The sequence below is a fragment of the Solanum tuberosum genome, unplaced genomic scaffold (assembly GCF_000226075.1).
Source record: "Solanum tuberosum cultivar DM 1-3 516 R44 unplaced genomic scaffold, SolTub_3.0 scf00255, whole genome shotgun sequence".
Taxonomy (NCBI): domain Eukaryota; kingdom Viridiplantae; phylum Streptophyta; class Magnoliopsida; order Solanales; family Solanaceae; genus Solanum; species Solanum tuberosum.
The window spans coordinates 833,149-852,226 of record NW_006239184.1 but is presented as its reverse complement, the minus strand read 5'-3'; the positions used below and the strand labels follow the sequence as shown (position 1 = coordinate 852,226).

General features: G+C 35.4%; 1 protein-coding gene across 1 annotated transcript; it reads right to left on the bottom strand.

Moving 5' to 3' along the window:
- Positions 1 to 17,420: 17,420 nt before the first annotated feature.
- On the bottom strand, positions 17,421 to 17,942 carry LOC102595585 (protein mago nashi homolog). The gene is given in 3 exon segments (XM_006357872.1): positions 17,421 to 17,665; positions 17,712 to 17,807; positions 17,810 to 17,942. Coding segments are annotated over 3 exon segments (471 nt in total). The 5' UTR covers positions 17,940 to 17,942.
- Positions 17,943 to 19,078: the final 1,136 nt, after the last annotated feature.

The window sequence follows — 19,078 nt, the reverse complement described above, 5'->3', positions numbered from 1 at the left end:
GTTTACGATTTTACTTTTCGCTTTACATACCAGTACATTTTTATTCGTACTGACGTCCCTTTGCCTGGGGACACTGCTTTTTGTTTTGTGCGAGCAGGTACAGGTAGGGACTCTAATCGACCCACCCGCTAGGATTCAGGTTCAACTGTGAGTTGGTAAGCTCCATCTTATCCTGGGGCTATTAGAGGAAGTTTACTTTTGTTGTACATTTTGGGTATAGTTAGGGCCTTGTCCCGACAATGCTTATGTCACTCATAAAGGCTATTGTGGACACAATATTCTGGGTTTTCTTTTTTGTATGTTTCAACCTCCAGCCAAGAGTCTTGGCATGCATATATAGGTGTGTGTAAGTAGGTATGTTTTCGGTTGTGGCCTCGTCGGCTAGATAGTACATCTTTATTTATTTTTTTGGTTTGTCTACCATTGTTTGTATGGTTATTCTCTTTCAGGTCATGACCTCTGGGTCCAGGCTTCACTTTTTAGAGGTTGTGCTGCCCAATATTTTTGCCTCACAAGTTTGGTTTAGTTAGTATGTTTCAATGGGTAACTCGATGTTTTAGGGTATCGAGTGCCAGTTACTCTCTTATTTCGGGGCGTGACAACATATATTATCACCATTGAAGCTGAAGTTGCTAGAGCTTCAACGGCAACTGACGGCGACTACTTCAACAACAATTGTCGGAGTCATTGTTGTTATATTAGGCTTAAGATTGACAGATCTGAAGGTTTTCAAACCTTTTATCGTGGTTTTCGAAAAAACGAGAACACATAAAAAGAAAGAAAAGAAAATAGGAGAAACGGAAGAAAGCCAAGGAAATGAGTATGGCAGGCGTTTTGTCCAAGTCACCGACGTGGTGAATTTTTTGGTGAGATCAGGTGGTTTCACGACACCTGGTCTCTTATGGAGCAGTGATGAGCGAGCAACAAGAAGGGTGACGGTGATGTCCTTCAAGATTGAGCAATATTGAATTAGTCAGCGTGTAATTGTCATCAAGAATTTTTTCTGTCGAGGGAATAGAGAGAGAGTAGAAACAAACTGAGAGAAAGAGGAGATGAATTAGGGAGTCAATGAATGAAGACAAAGTGGGACCCACTTGTTTTTTTTATAGAATTTTTTGCTATTTACGCGTTTAATTTTTTTTAATTTGCCACGTCAGCCATTAAGGTGTTATTTAATTCACTTACAAGTAGTTTAAGGGGGTATTTAAATGCACGTGAAGTTATAGTGCTAAAGTAAGTTTTGGTAACAAGTTTGAAGGGGATTTTATGTATTTCCTCATTTTAAAATAAGAATTGTTTATTTTTGACATGAATTTGGTATAGAAATTTGCATATACCTACAATGGAATAGATTTATATACTGTTAGTTTATAATTAAAGAATTTTTATGATTAACTTGTTTGAATTTGGTACTCTTCTTGGTAAGATTCTTGTATGAACTAGCGTTTAGTGTTGGTATGAAATGCGTAGAGAAATGTTCATGTTAGTGTTTATTTCGAATGTGTTTATTTCAAATGTTCAGGTTAATGTTTATTTTGAACTTGCACTCTTTTTGGTATGAATTTTGTATGAACCAGTGTTTAGTCTAGATATGATATTGTATAGAAATGACCATGTTAATGTTTATAATCAAAGAATGCTTACAGTTGACTTATTTGAATTTGATACTCTTTTTTATATGAATCTTGTATGAATCAGTGTTTAATATTGGTATGAAATTGGTAAAAAATTTGTATGCATTTGGTATACTATTTATATAACAAAAACACAATTACTAGTAACAATTGATTTGAAATTGGTGTTCTTTTGGTAGAGAGACCACAACTTGAACGCTGGAAGGAGTTTGTTGATGCGAAATTCAAGAGGTATAAAGTTACGTGCAACACATGTCGTCGGGAGGGACATAACAGGAAAACATGTCAAGTTACCCTGCTGAAAATTAATCATAATTTATTTTTATTTTGTTTTAGTTGTTTAATTGTGACAAACATATCGGTTTGATTTTTTTTTTGTCTATTAATTTAAAGAATTATGGTTTCAGAACATTTATTATGTGTACTACTTACTCCTATGTGTATGCGGTATTTTTGAAATGTAGAAAAAAAATTTTAATACTGGTAATCATTCAGTATCCAGATATCCAATTAGTATCTATTGGAACAAAAATTAAGCTCACGGTGTTGGTAATTGGTATCCAACTGATATCGAATTGGTATTTTTAAGTCTAACCATGTATGTCATTGGTATATAATTGGTATCAAGCTGAAAATACAATTGTATGTTATTTGTATCCAATTTGTATCAAACTGAAAAAAATAATCTAAAATTGTATGCAATTGGTATCTAATTGGCTAGCTAAAAATATAACATATCATTAAGATTTCAACTGAGTGAGTCAAACTAAAACTAATTAATATTATTCAATTGGTATCCATTTCGAAAGGCTAATTGTAACAGTGAATGCATTTGGTATCTAAATAGAATTTCAAAATATTTAATTCTTACTACTTTGTGTATGCAGTGTTTTTCCAAACTAAAACTGGTTACTGTTGAAAAATTAATGCTAACACCATATGAAATTGATATCCAATGTATCCATGTGAAAAAATTAAGTATAACAATTTGTGTTTTTATACTCAACATAAAACATACTTTTGATTTTCAAAAATCATGAATGAAATCAATAAATGGAATGAAAGTCTAAGTCGATCATTTGTATGACAATTGATCTCCTTGGTCTTGGTGTAGGCTAATAGGTAGTATCCAGAGCATGTTCTTTTGTTATGCGCGGTCCACCATTTTCCCTTTTCTCTTTTGTCCCTTTCGATTTGGAGGAGTTGCAATTTTCTTTCCTTCTCTTTTCTTCTCCTTTACTGCGCTTTGTTTCTTCTTGTGAGGGGTAACACTCTTGTTCGCCGGATTTGCATTTTTGTTGGTCGGCGTCGTTTGAGTCAAGATGTTTAAAGATGGAGCCTCAATTTCAACATTAGAACTCGTTTCTACGAATCTGAGCTCTTTCTAAGTGTATCATCTTTTTTAGAAAATCCAAAAATCTTGATTCTTAGTATTGTGAAGAAGATTTGGCCTTTCGTTTGAGTGTATAACAAAGAAAATTGATTATGGTGAGACTGATTATTTACGATTTTTAAGAAGAAGAATGAAGATGGGAGAGATAAATTTTTACCTTTTGAACGTGGGGGTGGTGGGGTGTTGTTTTGGTTTGTGAGAAAGAGAGAAACGTGGTGATAGGGGATGACTTGTGACAGTAACAAAATACCTACAATCAATGTAATATTATGTGTGAAAGTTAAAAAAAATCCCTAAAAAAGGGTAATAGATAATCATTGATTCTCTCTTATTAATTGTATTTATATCACCTATTAATTAAAATATAATTATAATAGACTAATTATTTAATAAAGTGGAATTTAATTGATTTTTAAATAAAAAATGATCTGTTATAACTTGAAATTAAAATGTTATAAGTAATAATATTGTAAAATTAGATTTAAATCCTGTAATATTGCCCCTTAAATATATATGTGGGGTGATTTTTCCTTAAAAATTTACACATTCGAAAAACAAAGGAAAAAAAACCATGTGATTTTTTACCTATTCAGAAGTTCTTTCAAAACTACACGTGCTTTTGAGTTCATTTTGGATAACCATCGAAAACAAATAAATAGAAAAATAATTGCAAGTCACTCAAGTTCCAGCAAAACACTTAAAAAAAAGGGAAGTCGGCCAAAGCCGAGCGACTTACTAAAAAAAATTAATTGGATAACGGATATTTGGCCATCCGTTAAAATTTAGGACTAGTCGCTTAAAGCTCAACTACTCGTCTGTTTTGTTAAATGGGAAAATACGTGACCCTTTGTGCATTTTAGTTAGGAAAAGTGACCCTTTATGCATTTTAGTTAGAAAAAATGGCCATTTTGGCTTCGGAATCATTTACTCTCTATATCTAGTTGGGCAGGGGTAGGAAACAAATTGCAATTCCATTAGAAACCATCAAAGCATAAACTTCCTTTTATAGAAGGGACTTCCCCCTCCCCGACCCCCACCTCACCCCAAAATCAAATTTCTCGATCCTCTAACTTCTTTGTATTTTCATCATCTGCTTTGAAAGCTCCAAATAAAGAACATGAAATTACCTTGAAGCTTACTCTACCATTCAAGAAAAGATTAGAAGAAGCTAATAAAATTTCACAAGTGTAGGCCTGGATATCAAACAGTTTGCACAGGCAAGGAATATGTAAGTAAAACATGTAAGAAAAACATATATAAATGACATATTTCATCGTGTTTTTTCAACTTAAACCAATTGCACTTTTAATAGTGAAACTTTTACTCCGTGTAACTATAACTTAAACGAATCTTAAAGAAAAGCGTTAACTCCTTCATTACACTCTAATTTTAAAGTTTATCCAAAAATGAAACCTTGGTTAAAATTTAAAGAAAGAAGTTTGATAAAAAATGAAACCTTCCATTATCTCTTCTGCTCTTATTTCATCTCCTTACACATAAACAAAATTGTTGTTTTAACAATCACCATAGCCCTCCATCTTCCTTGGTTTAATATTTTTCAACCTTGTCCATCTTGCAAAGACAAATAGCACCGCCCATACGTTACTCCATTGAATCTAGATTGCAATCACTGCTCAGGGATATTTCTTAAGTAGTGAAGCAATGCATCATTTTCTAGTGGAACATTCTGTAAATCTCTTGGGCTATAGGGGTGGAAAATGAGAAAACAAGACAAACATAATTTTCAAGCATAATCGAATGCCCTGATTCGAAGAGCTGCATAATTGTGGGAAGTAACACAATCTGCCTTTACCCTTTTTCCTTCTTTGTCAAGTTTTTTTTTTCTTTTTTTTAGGGTAGGTTTTTGTCTCTCTGTTTAACATATCACAACATGTTCTACTTCCTATTGGCCCCCAAAACTAAACTTAGATGTTCTCCATTCTGCTAATTACCTACCTCAAACCACATATATCACTTGAAACTCCTCGACTTTATTCTTTTTATCTACTTTTATCTCTATTTATTTCCATGTTTCTCTGCATAAAATAATCATTTTCAACAAATAAGCGTTAAGGGTTTCACTAAGGAGTGAAGACAAGGATAGTTGACTCTTTATTGTTCTCTGAGTTATATATATAACAGTCTTCGAGGGATACAACATGGGGTTTTAAGGATCATGCAAGTTTCTATCTATATGAGAGAGACGGGGGATAAATGGGAATGGAGGAGAGGAATGAAATCTATGAGCAAAATGGTGGTTTCCTTTCTTTTTTTTTTAGTGTTAAAACTCACCCGGTGGTTCTGGGCCATTGCTTAAATTAGTAATTTTGAAAACTAAACAGCTAACCAAGAAACATTAAGAAAGTGGAATTTCCTCTTCATAACCATATATATATTATCTATTCACCGTGTTTCCTCTTTTGGGGGATAAGTAATCTCTTTTTTATGTTGTAAAAGGAAGGAATGCGGAACACAGTCTTTGATGTCCCAACCATTTTGCAAGTCTTTCCAGTGTGTGTCCAATTACAAGCTCTGCAGACATACATTCTAGAAACTACTTTTGAAAGAATAGTTATCGTTGAAAATAATTTATCCCATGGTCGAAATGTGGCCCAAACTTTTATTAATATTCACCTCTTGATAACAGGGAATGCCACAATCTAACTTACTTGCTATAATATTACTACATCATTATGCCCAAAAAAATGTGGAAGGAAAGTGGTTGAATATGGGGTTACAAGAGAACAAAAATAGACAATACAACTAGTCAACCCAATTATGAACATGAGCCAACAACTTTGCAAAGAAACCAAATTTAGCAACAAATGCAAAGAGCATTTTCATAACGTATTGACCTTGGAGGTTGATAGGAGGGCATACCTAGTTCATCTGTAACACCCCCGAAAACTAGTAAGCTAAACTAGAGAGTTCTAGAGCCTTACATTAGAGTTTGAGTTTGATGTGTGGGTTAATGTTGTAAAATGGCTTCCCATACTTAGAATGAGGGTTATAAGGGTTAAACATCAAGGTACGACTCCCTAAGGACCAACCAAGGGTCCTTGAGGAGGACCCTAACAGTTCACCCCAAAATTGACCCAAAAAGGGCCACCTACGGCCAGTAGGTGGACCCATTCCCCGTGGATGGGTGTCGTGGGTCAAGCCCTCAAAATCAAGCTGCAGGCCATGACCTACGGACCTGCAGGACGGCCAGTAGGTCCATTCACGGACCGTAGGTCCCAGGCGTAGGTCATGCCTGCAACCTGCCCAAATCTCGACCAAGGTAAGGGGTAGTTTAGGTAATTCCTAATTAAGTTAGTTAAGTGTGAAGTAGTTTTATATTGTTTTATTAGAACTATTTAAGTGTTTTTAAGTCAGTAACCACCTCATAAACCCCAAGACCCCAACTCATAACCAACCTTCCCCCAAATAATTCTCTCTCTAAAACTCCATAAAAGAAGAAGTCTAGGGTTCAAGGGGATGTCTTGTCTCCTCAATTTCATGGTGAATCTTCATAAGGTATGTTAGCTTATTCATCTATGGGTTCTTCCATCCATAGAGCCCCCTATATTTTCCCCAATTAGAGAAGAAGAACCCCAATCTAAGCTAGGGTTTTTTCCAATGTGTGGGTTTAGTTAGGTATGATTCCAATTGGTTGGATAATACTTATTTATGGTTTATTTAGTATTGATTCATGATATTATGATGATTTTACATGTTTTCCATGGTTAACCTTAGTCTAATGGTTTATGCCTTGTGAAGTGAAATTGAAGGTTCATAGGTGATCTTCTAGAATTGATGTTATGAGTAGTAATTGTTAAAGAATATAATCATATATATGTGAATTGAACTAGACTATAGTATATATGATGGGTCTTGACTAGTAATGAATGAGATTGAGCCTTTATGGTGAACTAAGACTAGAATTGCTTAAAGATGAAGCTTGTGACTATAATATCTTGAAATATAGGTATGAATGATGATATTAAGAAGTAGATCTTTAAGATTAAGACTTGTAGTCATGAATGTTGATCACTAGGGTTTGATGGTAAATTCAATATGATGAACTATGAATGTTAAGGCTTTGAGAGTAAAGTCTATATGTGAGATTAGAAGATTAAAGTATAGAATTGTGGTACAAGACCTATACCTACATAATCTAAATTATTAGTGCTTAAGTGCACAAAGTGTTAGAATCACTTGAGTTATGCTAGTATCCATATCTAATGTAGAATTCTTGATATGGTATCATGCATGAGTATGATATGATATAAAAGGTTCTCTCACATAGAATGATTCTAGGTTGAAAGTCTATTCTCACCTAAAATGAATCAAAGTCCAAGGGACTATGAAATGTGATGAGGTTGTGGTGATTCCCATAAATAAAAGACCTTTCCATGGTAAAAATGTGAGGTGACTTCCCTTATTCTTAATTAGTTAAACATGAGGTGATTATTCATGTCATGGTAGGGGGAGTGTGAGGTGATTACCCTTATGTATGTATGACCCCAAGGCAAGCGGTGATTATCCATTAGCCTTTATGTTGATCAATGAGGCGATTACCTATGATTCTTATGTGATGATGTGGACGCGAATACCTAAATTACAAATTAAAATGAATATGGAGGAGAATACCTATATTCCATTAAAATGAACATGGAGGCGAATACATATGATTCATGAATATGTATGACTAGAAGAGATTACCCTTATCTTTATGATTCATTAATATGTATGACTAGAGGAGGTTAACCTTGTCTTTATGATTCCATGATATGTATGCCTTGAGGTGATTCCCTTTGCATCTACGAGCATGAGCATGACTAGTTTGGATTGTAGTTGATATGCCCCTTGAATACATGCATGACTTGAGGTGATTTCCCTTATTTCTTGTGATGAGCTTAATATGAGAATAGGAGATGATACATATGAATGAAGAGCTTAAAGTGTCTAGCCTAGCATGGGTAGGAATATGTGATCTTATTCATGCATTGCACAAGCTTACCTTGAGGTGACTCATGAAGTGTTTCTCTCACATGATGTATGCTTAGATTGGATGTTGTTATAGTTGTTGTCCTTGATATCTTGACTAAAGGTGATATTTCCCTTGTCTATATGAAGTAAGCTAAGAATGAGACCAAATGAATGGTAAGTATGAATAAGGTGACTTCAAGGTTATGCTTAGTGTGAATGGTATTATGGGATGCCCTTCATGCATTGCATAAGCACGCTTTGAGGTTACTTAGGAGTGTAGTGCTCTTATGAATTAAATGCCTAAGACTTGACTATGCATATAGTCTATCATTAAGATGACCAAAAAGGGATACTTAGCTTGGATGGTATTATGGGATGCTATTCATGCATTGCACAAGTATGATTTGAGGTTACTTGAGAGTGGTCTTATTATGATGTAAATGACTAGGAGTTGAATAATGCTTATATGATGCTTATGACTGGAGACTTCACTTATGATTATGATATTGTCTCTTATGCTTATAGTTGATGTTTCATGAAATATTTCTTATGTTTATGGATTATGTCTCATGTTGACTAACTTTTTTGATATGCTATTATGATGTTATGCTACCTAACATATTTAGTACGTTTTGTACTAATGCATACTTTGCCTACATTCTAATCAAATGTAGGGTTTGAAGATTGAGTCTCTATCTTGAGGATTAGTTTCTAAGGAGCAAAGGAGTTGAAGACTTGGTGAGTCCTCATAGCATCGAGGATTGATCACCCATTTCCTATATGTCATCTTTCTTTATATTTTGGACTTTTATATTGGTTGCGTCCCAAAGGTTTTCATTCAGTTTGAGTTTAGATGGTTTGAGACAAAAGTGTAGTAAAGACTTCCGCTTGCATTTTATAAAGATTTCGATTGTATGGATAAAGTTTTTAAAATTTTCGTACTTTTCTATTATCTTATGTTATGTTGTGATAAGGGCTTGTATGAGACCCCTTCGGGGTCAAGTACACCATGTTACATACAGGGTGTACCCCTGGGTCGTGGCAAACTTGGTAATCAGAGCACAAAGTTTAGAACGGTTCTAGGATTGTCTCAAACCACGACCAGTAGAGTCTTGTTCATAAATGTGAAGCGCGCCACATTTATGAATATGAGGCTATTGGATGTTTAGGAAACTTCACTTCTTAATTCTCTAAGTCGTGCCATAGAGTTTAACTCTATAAGGTCTCTCTCCTACTCCTTATCCGATGGTCTTTAGGATATGACTACTCGAAGGGCTCATGCTACAAAGAGTGAGGGATAAAGGTTGGTTGTGATGCCAATTATGGCTATGTGACTAGATAGACTTTGATGATGTCTTTAGTATGAATGGGTTGTATTACAGTTATGTGCATTTAATGGTAGAACCCGACTTAGTCATGATTAGTTTTGAGGTGTGTTGATAGATTGGATGAATAGGGTGTTTAAGTAATGCCTAGATGGGTTGAGTGAATAGACTCCTCTAAGAAAGGTAGAAGTGTAATTCACCTTGGTTTAGAATCATCTTGTATGAAGGGTGTGAAAGTTTAGTGATAAATTGCTTCGACCTTAGAATTGAAAGAAATGAGCCTTAGAAGAGTTTGTGTAGGCTTACTCCCAAGGGGGAGATAATGTGCTTAGATAACAAGGTTGTTGAGTGTTCTTGATGTTCATGACTTAGGTTGGCTTGAAAATTCTCACCTTGAGAGGTGTAGTAAGTTTTGGGAAGTTTAGTCCCGGTTTTGTAGATTCATATGAGATCTTGAGTAATGTTGGTGAGGTTGTTTGTGAGCTAGAGTTACTTAATGAGAACCTCTCTAATTTAGAAGTACTGGTTGAGATCTTAGACTGGCAAGTTAAGAAATAGAAGAACCAGGAAGTTGTTTCCATGAAAGTGTTAAGGAGTGACCTTTAGTAAGGGTTTTAGTTGAGGTTGCTACTTGGGAGGCCTAGGGCCAATGAGAAGTCTCGGTATCCTCATCCTTTTTCCTTGTATTCCTCTTTTAGCATTAAGATCTTGAGATGATAAGTTCCTTTTGATTTGCTTTTTATGTGAAGTCCTGCGTGATTGATGTGTTTTCATGATTTCCCTATGTGGTGCATGTTCATGAGAGATTGTGATTTAAAAGAAAATGAGTATGCATTGTTTTGCCTCATGTTGTAGTGCATTCAGTAGAGTTGCATATAGACTTCATGATATAAATAATTGAGCATGCCTTAGTTTGGAGTTGAAAGATTCCTCCTTGAATAAATGTTTTTTGAGAAGTAAATTGCATTTAGGCTCCATGAGTGTATGTTGAGCATGTTTTAATTAGGAGATGGTAGTTCTTCCTTAAATATGAGTAAATATATAATTTCATGCATTTTGGGTTGTTAGATGTAGTTCCTACTCCCTTGTATTGCATTGAGTATGTGTAGTTTGGGATTGAAGTTTTCCTATTTTGTTCAAATGCATTTAGATGAGTTGCATGAGTGATGGGCTGCTAGTCTAGAGTCATTTCCTTCAAGAACTGTTTAGAAATGTCATTCGAGGACGAATGTTCCCAAGGGGGATATAATGTAACACCCTGAAACTAGTAAGCTAAACTAGAGAGTTATAGAGCTTTACGTTAGAGTTTTAAAGTTTAATGTGTGGGTTAATGTTGTAAAATGGCTTCCCATACTTAGAATGAGGGTTACATGGGTTAAACTTCAAGGTACGACTCCCTAAGGACCAACCAAGGGTCCTTGAGGAGGACCCTAAGTTCACCCTAAAACTGCCCAAAAAAGGCCCACCTATGGATGTCACTTATGGCAAGTAGGTGGACCCATGCCCCGTGGATGGGTGTCGTGGGTCAAGCCCTCAAAATCAAGCTACAGGACATGACCTACGGACCTGCAGGACGACCAGTAGGTCCATTCACGGACCGTAGGTCCCAGGTATAGGTCATGCCTGCAACCTGCCCAAATCTCGACCAAGGTAAGGGGTAGTTTAGGTAATTCCTAATTAAGTTAGTTAAGTATGAAATCATTTTATATTGTTTTATTAGACCTATTTAAGTGTTTTTAAGTCATTAACCACCTCATAAACCCCAAGACCCCAACTCATAACCAACCTTCCCCCAAACAATTCTCTATAAAGCTCTATAGAAGAAGAAAAAGAAGAAGGTGAAGTCTAGGGTTCAAGGGGCTGCCTTTTATCCTCTATTTCGTGGTGAATCTTCACAAGGTATGTTAGCTTATTCATCTATGGGTTCTTTCACTCATAGAGCCCCCTAGATTTCCCCCAATTTAAGCTAGGGGTTTAGTTGGGTATGATTCTAATTGGTTGGATAATACTTATTTATGGGTGATTCAGTATTGATTCATGATATTATGATGATTTTACATGTTTTCCATGGTTAACCCTAGTCAAATTGATGAAATCAAGTAATGTGGGTTTATGCCTTGTGAAGTGAAATTGAAGGTTCATAAGTGATCTTCTAGAATTGATGTTATGAGTAGTAATTGTTAAAGAATATAATCATATTGTCACGACCCAAGTATAGGGCCTAGACGTGACCAGCGAATGGGGAACCCGAAGGAACCCCAAACAAGACTTATAGCATATCATTACATATCCATGGTCGCGGAAGCAATTAAAATTACCATAAGCAATAAGCATAATCAAGGGGAAGTCGGGACTAAGGGAGCAAGAGAAAAAAAAAGAAAATGATACATAAATACCATAGATGAGTCAAGCTCAAGCATAATACACAACTTGTCTAACACTACCTCTAAACATGGTTACTTAGCGGGGGCCAAGACAAACTACAGGGCTCACCCTCATAATCAACACATAACTAAAAAAAAAGAAAAGTCTTATATATAGCAAGAGATCATAAGCAATGTCCCCGGAATGAAGGACTCACCAATAACCTCGATAGAAAAATCGTATTAGCCACGCGGAGGAGGATGGTCAAGCGGTGCTCCGGTCCCTACATGGTGACATAATGTAGGCATAGAGTATGCATTAGTACGTTTGAATTTACTAAGTATATGAGATGCAATGCAATGTAACAATAGATGGACATTATAGGCAAAATGCATAATCATACCCGATAGATAGCATATTAATGAGATGATATGTATAATGATGACTTAACAAAAAAAATCATATTAGTGGGAAGTAGTACATGTGTGGCGAGTGACCATCAATATAGTATTTCCAAGGCCTACCACCCCCTTGGAGAGGCGAAAAGAGGTACAAAACCCCTCAATGTGGTTACTCGGGCCTACCACCCCCCGAGCTAGGGACCAAGGTACAAATCCTTCGATATGGTTATACGGCCTACTACCCCCCGTACTAGGCAACCAAGGTACCAACCCCTCGATATGGTTACCCGGGCCTACAACCCCCCGAGCTAGGCTTGGTCGACTCACAACACTTATATAGAGAAAATCATATACATGTGTCCATTTTATCACCATTTCAGTAATTATATAACCACCCGACTCATAGGACGTACATTGGACCTTCCATTTCCTAAAAATTCTATAAATGGGCATTTTATCAAACACATGGTGGGCTGCTGTTCATGTAAATAGAATTATGTATTTCAAGAGTACTAAGTCCAACCAATTCCAAAAATTCATATAAATCAGCCCACCAACAACATACATATATATATATATATATATCAAGCTTCATAATTTGATCGTGGAAGCATGAAAAACATAAACATCACATAATAATTTCATGTCATGATAATATGCAAAATAAACCATAATAGGGTGTGTAGTAGTAATTCCATACTTCAAGAGTTCATAAATAACCATAAGGACCCATAAACTTGAAGTAAAAATAGAGGATAAATGGTTGGACTTGTGGAAAGGAAGGTTTCCACAATCAAACCCACATACCTCAACTTTGGAGAATCCTTGATGAAGATTGGAATGGAGAATTGAAGCTTGAGATTGAGTCTTGAATCCGGAATTAGAGCTTGAGATGTTTGAATTTGGTTGAAGATCTTGGTGGAATTTTGGAGAGGGCTTAGAGAGTGTTTTTGAAGTTAAAAAAAAAAGACTAAGTATGGGACATATCCCCTTTTTATAAAAAACGTCCCTAACACTTAGCCTCAAAAAAAGAAAAAAAATAGCTCACTGGAAATTGCAAATCTGCACAGACAAGTTTTACGAAAATGGTCATAACTCCCTCATCCTAACTCGGAATGAGGTGAAACCAAGTGCGTTGGAAAGCTAACTCAAAGAGCTTTAATTTAATAGGTTGTGGCCCTTCCAGTTCTTTGTGTGCTAAGTGATAAGCCCCTTTAAAGTTGACACTCCAAATCGCATTTTTTGATATTTTTGAATTATGATACGGTTGCTCTAAAATTCGGGTTAGACCCATTTCCCACTCAATTTGACCCCATGAATAAGAATATGAAGTCAAATTTCCAAAATCATGCACAAATTTTGAGATATATGGAAATTACAATTATAGGTGTTTTCGAAGCACATTTTAGGGCATTTTTGGGGTCGTTTCACATATAGATGTTAATTGAACTAGACTATAGTATATATGATGGGTCTTGACTAGTAATGAATGAGATTGAGCCTTTATGGTGAACTAAGACTAGAATAGCTTAAAGATGAAGCTTGTGACTATAATATCTTGAAATCTAGATATGAATGATGATAGTAAGAAGTAGAGCTTTGAGAGTTAGACTTTTAGTCATGAATGTTGATCACTACGGTTTGAAGGTAAATTCAATATGATGAATTATGAATGTTAAAGCTTTGAGAGTAAAGTCTATATGTGAGATTAGAAGATTAAAGTATAGAATTGTGGTAGAAGGCCTATACCTACCTAATCTATATTATGAGTGCTTAAGTGCACAAAGTGTTAGAATCACTTGAGTTATGCTAGTATCCATGTCTAATGTAGAATTATTGATATGGTATCATGCATAAGTATGATATGATATAAAAGGTTCTCTCTCGTAGAATTATTCTAGGTTGAAAGTTTATTCTCACCTAAAATGAATCAAAGTCCAAGGGACTATGAAATGTGATGAGGTTGTGGTGATTCCTCTAAAAGACCTTTACATGGTAAAAATGTGAGGTGACTTCCCTTATTCCTAATTAGTTAAACATGAGGTGATTACCCATGTCATGGTATGGAGAGTGTGAGGTGATTACCCTTATGTATGTATGACCCCAAGGCAAGCGGTGATTACCCGTTAGCCTTTATGTTGATCAAGGAGGCGATTACCTATGATCCTTATGTGATGATGTGCAGGAGAATACCTACATTACACGTTAAAATGAATATGGAGGCGAATACCTATATTCCATTAAAATGAACATGGAGGCGAATACCTATGATTCATTAATATGTATGACTAGAGGAGATTATCCTTGTCTTTATGATTCATTAATATGTATGAATAGAGGAGATTACCCTTGTCTTTATGATTCCATGATATGTATGCCTTGAGGTGATTCCCTTTGCATCTATGAGCATGAGCATGACTAGTTTGGATTGTAGTTGATATGCCCTTTCAATACGTGCATGACTTGAGGTGATTACCCTTGTCCTTTATGATGAGCTATACATGTATGACTTGAGGTGATTTCCCTTGTTTCTTGTGATGAGCTGAATATGAGAATATGAGATGATACATATGAATGAAGAACTTAAAGTGTCTAGCTTATCATGGGTAGGAGTATGGGATCTTATTTATGCATTGCACAAGCTTACCTTGAGGTGACTCATGAAATGTTTCTCTCACATGATGTGTGCTTAGATTGGATGTTGTTATAGTTGTCGTCCTTGATATCTTGACTAAAGGTGATATTTCCCTTGTCTATATGAAGTAAGCTAAGAATGAGACCAAATGAATGGTAAGTATGAATAAGGTGACTTCAAGGTTATGCTTAGTGTGAATGGTATTATGGGATGCCATTCATGCATTGCACAAGCATGCTTTGAGGTTACTTAGGAGTGTAGTGCTTTTATGAATTGAATGCCTAAGACTTGACTATGCATATAGACTATCATTAAGATGACCAAAAAGGGATACTTAGCTTGGATGGTATTATGGGATGCTATTCATGCATTGCACAAGTATGCTTTGAAGTTACTTGAGAGTGGTCTTATTATGATGTAAATGACTAGGAGTTGAATAATGCTTATATGATGTTTATGACTGGAGACTTCACTTATGATTATGATATTGTCTCTTATGCTTATAGTTGATGTTTCATGAAATATTTCTTATGTTTATGGATTATGTCTCATGTTGACTCACCCTTATGATATGCTCTTATGATGTTATGCTAGCTAACATATTTAGTACGTTTTGTACTAATGCATATTTTGCCTACATTCTAATCAAATGTAGGGTTTAATTTGGAGATTGAGTCCCTATTTTGAGGATAAGTTTCTAAGGAGCAAAGGAGTTGAAGACTTGGTGAGTCCTCATAACATCGATGATTGATCACCCATTTCCTATATGTCATCTTTCTTTATGTTTTAGACTCTTATATAGGTTGCGTCCCAAAGGTTTTTATTCAGTTTGAGTTTAGATGGTTTGAGACAAAAGTGTAGTAAAGACTTCCGCTTGCATCTTATAAAGACTTCGATTGTATGGATAAATTTTTTAAAATTTTTGTACTTTTCTATTATCTTATATTATGATGTGCTAAGGGCTTGTATGATACCCCTTCGAGGTCAAGTACGCCATGTTACATCTAGGGTGTACCCTTGGGTCGTGACACGATCTGAAGATGAAAACTGTTGGAACTGATTATAATAGGTAAGTTAGCAATTGAGAATTAGACGATGGAGCAGTTTCTCAAGTAGTAAATAAGTTCATAGTTGAGAGGTATTTCTACAGAGTGGAATCGAATCTTGTGGTCTGCTTCAGTAACTTCCTATATGAATTTATTTGAACTTTCTCAATCAAATCCTATAGCATATATGTTGACCATTTGAAAGGAAAAACAAGTGAAAATTTGAACATAGAGTTGTCATATTAGATGTGAGTTTAGAGGTGTCTAAAATGAGCCAACTATAAGTAACCCGCCCAATTCATTAAGATTTTTAAGGGTTGGACTCAAGATAATTTGAATTGGGTTCAATCTCAACCCATTCAAACCTTAACCTATTTTAAGAGAATCCTCAGTTAAACCCAATTTAATCTCCAATTTTAACCTGTTTTAAGACTATTTATTTGCATTGATGTAATGTATGTTCCTATATTGTAATGTATCTTTTAAGATTTATCTATCCGTTTGTAACTTCTTTTCTTAAATTCTCTTGATTTGAAATTCAAATTGTGGTATAAAACTTAAATAACAATATATTAAAAAAATTTAGATTAAGCAAGTCCAATTCGGCGGGTCAAGACTCAATCCGCTTTTAAGCCCATTTATACCTAACTCATTTGAGCCCAAAGTAAATTTGGGAGAATCTAAACCAACCCAATTTCTATTTCAACCCATTTTAATATCTTCTATTTCAACCCAACCCGCCCATTTGACACCCCTATGTGAGTCAGCGAATGCATCTTTCTCTTTCATTTTGTTTTCACTTTCTGTGTGTGCAAAGTTGTCGTCCAAGTGCATAGTGTATTGGTGCAATATGGTCATGACATGTGGACAACTCAGAGGATGAGAAATATGGTCGCGACGTATGAACTACTCGGAGGACGATGCATGACATCACAAGTCTAGTCAGCTCCAAGTCATCAAAAGTAGCTTCGACAAGAGGTTAAGGAATAACGTAACTTGGAAGTTTGCTCCAGGTCTATAACGATCTTACCCTAGAACCATCATACCGTGGTACGATGATGTTGTCCCGGAGACGAGTGTCTGGTCGGTTGGCAAATGTGAGGATAGAATAGACATCCCAGACCTACTGAATCCAAAATATTCGGATCATGTATGGCGGTTACAAATAAGTATGTGTTACGTACAAGACGTGAAAATATTGATCGCAATGAGGACTGATATACTAGGAATATGTTAGTCTAGGATTGTACTATAAATATATACCCTTTTTGCCCTCCTGTATACCATTGGATTTTCATGACTATTATTGCTTAAGCTCTCAAGTTACAACAACCTATTATATTCTTATTCTGCCAGAAATATTGATAAGAGAAGAATCAGACTTTCATTAGGATGATATTCCTTTCATCCGAATGGCAAGGCGTGCTAGTTTCCTGAAGTACACCCGCATCTATCTGGTCACTGCCCAAATTAGGAGTTCTCAGTAATAACTCTCACTCTTTTGCTTAGACATTATTTTCATACTCTTTACCATTTGTCTTATATCTTTTAAACTAGATTCACATTATTGTGAGGTTAATCGTGGTTGAAATAAGTCAAGTAACTGACTTATTTGTGACCGTTTTTCAAACAAATTACCCTGTATCACATTTTAGCCCACTATAAGTTTAAAATTAATTGAACTAATTTCAGACAACAGAAGCATGTAAATTATTATATGAAGAAGATAATAGAAGATATGATGTCCCTCGGGATCTTTGCTAGTATGCACATCCATCAGTGAACTAATCTTGGAAGCAAAATAGAAGCATGTAAATAATCATTATATGTGATCATTTTCCATCACAATCTCAAGCTCTTGCCTGCTATCCGGTTCAGACTAATTGTTATCATCATAAAAAAAAGGGAAAATGCAGAAGAGAAGGGAAAATGTTTTCAAAAATGGTAAATACCTCGCTATCGGCAACAATACGACGATATTCTTTGAGAACATCAGAGGTAAGGAAAATCTCTTTACGAATCATGGTATCACTTTTTAGTTAGAGTTGTTGGCATAACAGAGATTTCCATTGGGACAAAACTCGAATTCTAAGAACTCGTGGCTGAACTTTCCTTTGTGACCTACATAGTACCTCAGGTAGAATTCGACATTGTCTTCCGATTCCGTCATTTCTCCGATAACTACACTCCAATTCTAAGAATTTGAATGTTTGCCTCTCCTAGCCATTTTGGATCAAAGTAAACTACAATTCCCAAACAAAAGCCCACAACTTTCCATCTAAAACAACATAAACGCCCGCTTCAAACAAGCAAAATATACACAATTATTTCAATTTATGTAACACGCGAAATTTCGAGATTCAAATTTCTAAATTTAACTGTGAATATAAATATACGAGTCTTAATTCTTTTGAAATTAAATTTATATATTTCAAACTTATAGATCACAATATGTTGACATAAATTGATATAGAGATAGTACAAAATAATCTTTTCAGCCTATATAATTGAAAATTAATCGTTATTACAGATCAGATATGAGCTATCTTGGGAGAAAAAGGGCTATGTATGAACAAACTAATCTAAGTTATGAGAATCAACAAAAAGGGATACAAGCACCAGCAAAACATAAGAGCCAAGGAACCAGATTTGCAATATTAACGAGCATCGATCTAAGAGACCAAGAGAATGAAACGCGGGAGCATGTCACCGCCTTTTCTTCTTCAACTAAGGAAAAGCGGGGAATTAGAAATCAATCACCACCACAAGGTAGGAGGAAATAAAAGTACTCACAAAGATCCTCACAGTTGGAGTACTGAGTTCGGTATCTTCCTGAACTCATACATCCATATCGGGTAGTACACCTTCAAAGAAAATGGAAAATTCAGTTGGGAATTGAAAAACATGAAGGATCAGAGAAGAGTGGTACAAACTACAAGTTGCTTGATAATGTGATTGGAGAAGCTCACCTATGGAGAATGTTAATCACCCAAAGGAGGAAAAGGAGAAGAATATTGTTAGGGGTCACAAGGAGAAGCATCTTCCAAGGGGTGTTGGTCTTAGAGCCCGTTTGGATTGACTTAAAAAAAGTAACTTTTAAAAAGTAACTTTTAAAGTGCTGGAACTTATTTTTAAAATAAGTAGTTATGTGTTTGGATAAAAGTGCTGCAGTTGAAAAAAAAATTGTTGATGTGTTTGGCAAATAAGTGCTGGTATACACTTTTTTTTATCAAAATGTCTGAAATACCCTTTAAGCTGTTAACATGATAAAAAGTTGATTAATTTAAGGTTTTTATACTTAAAAAAAAA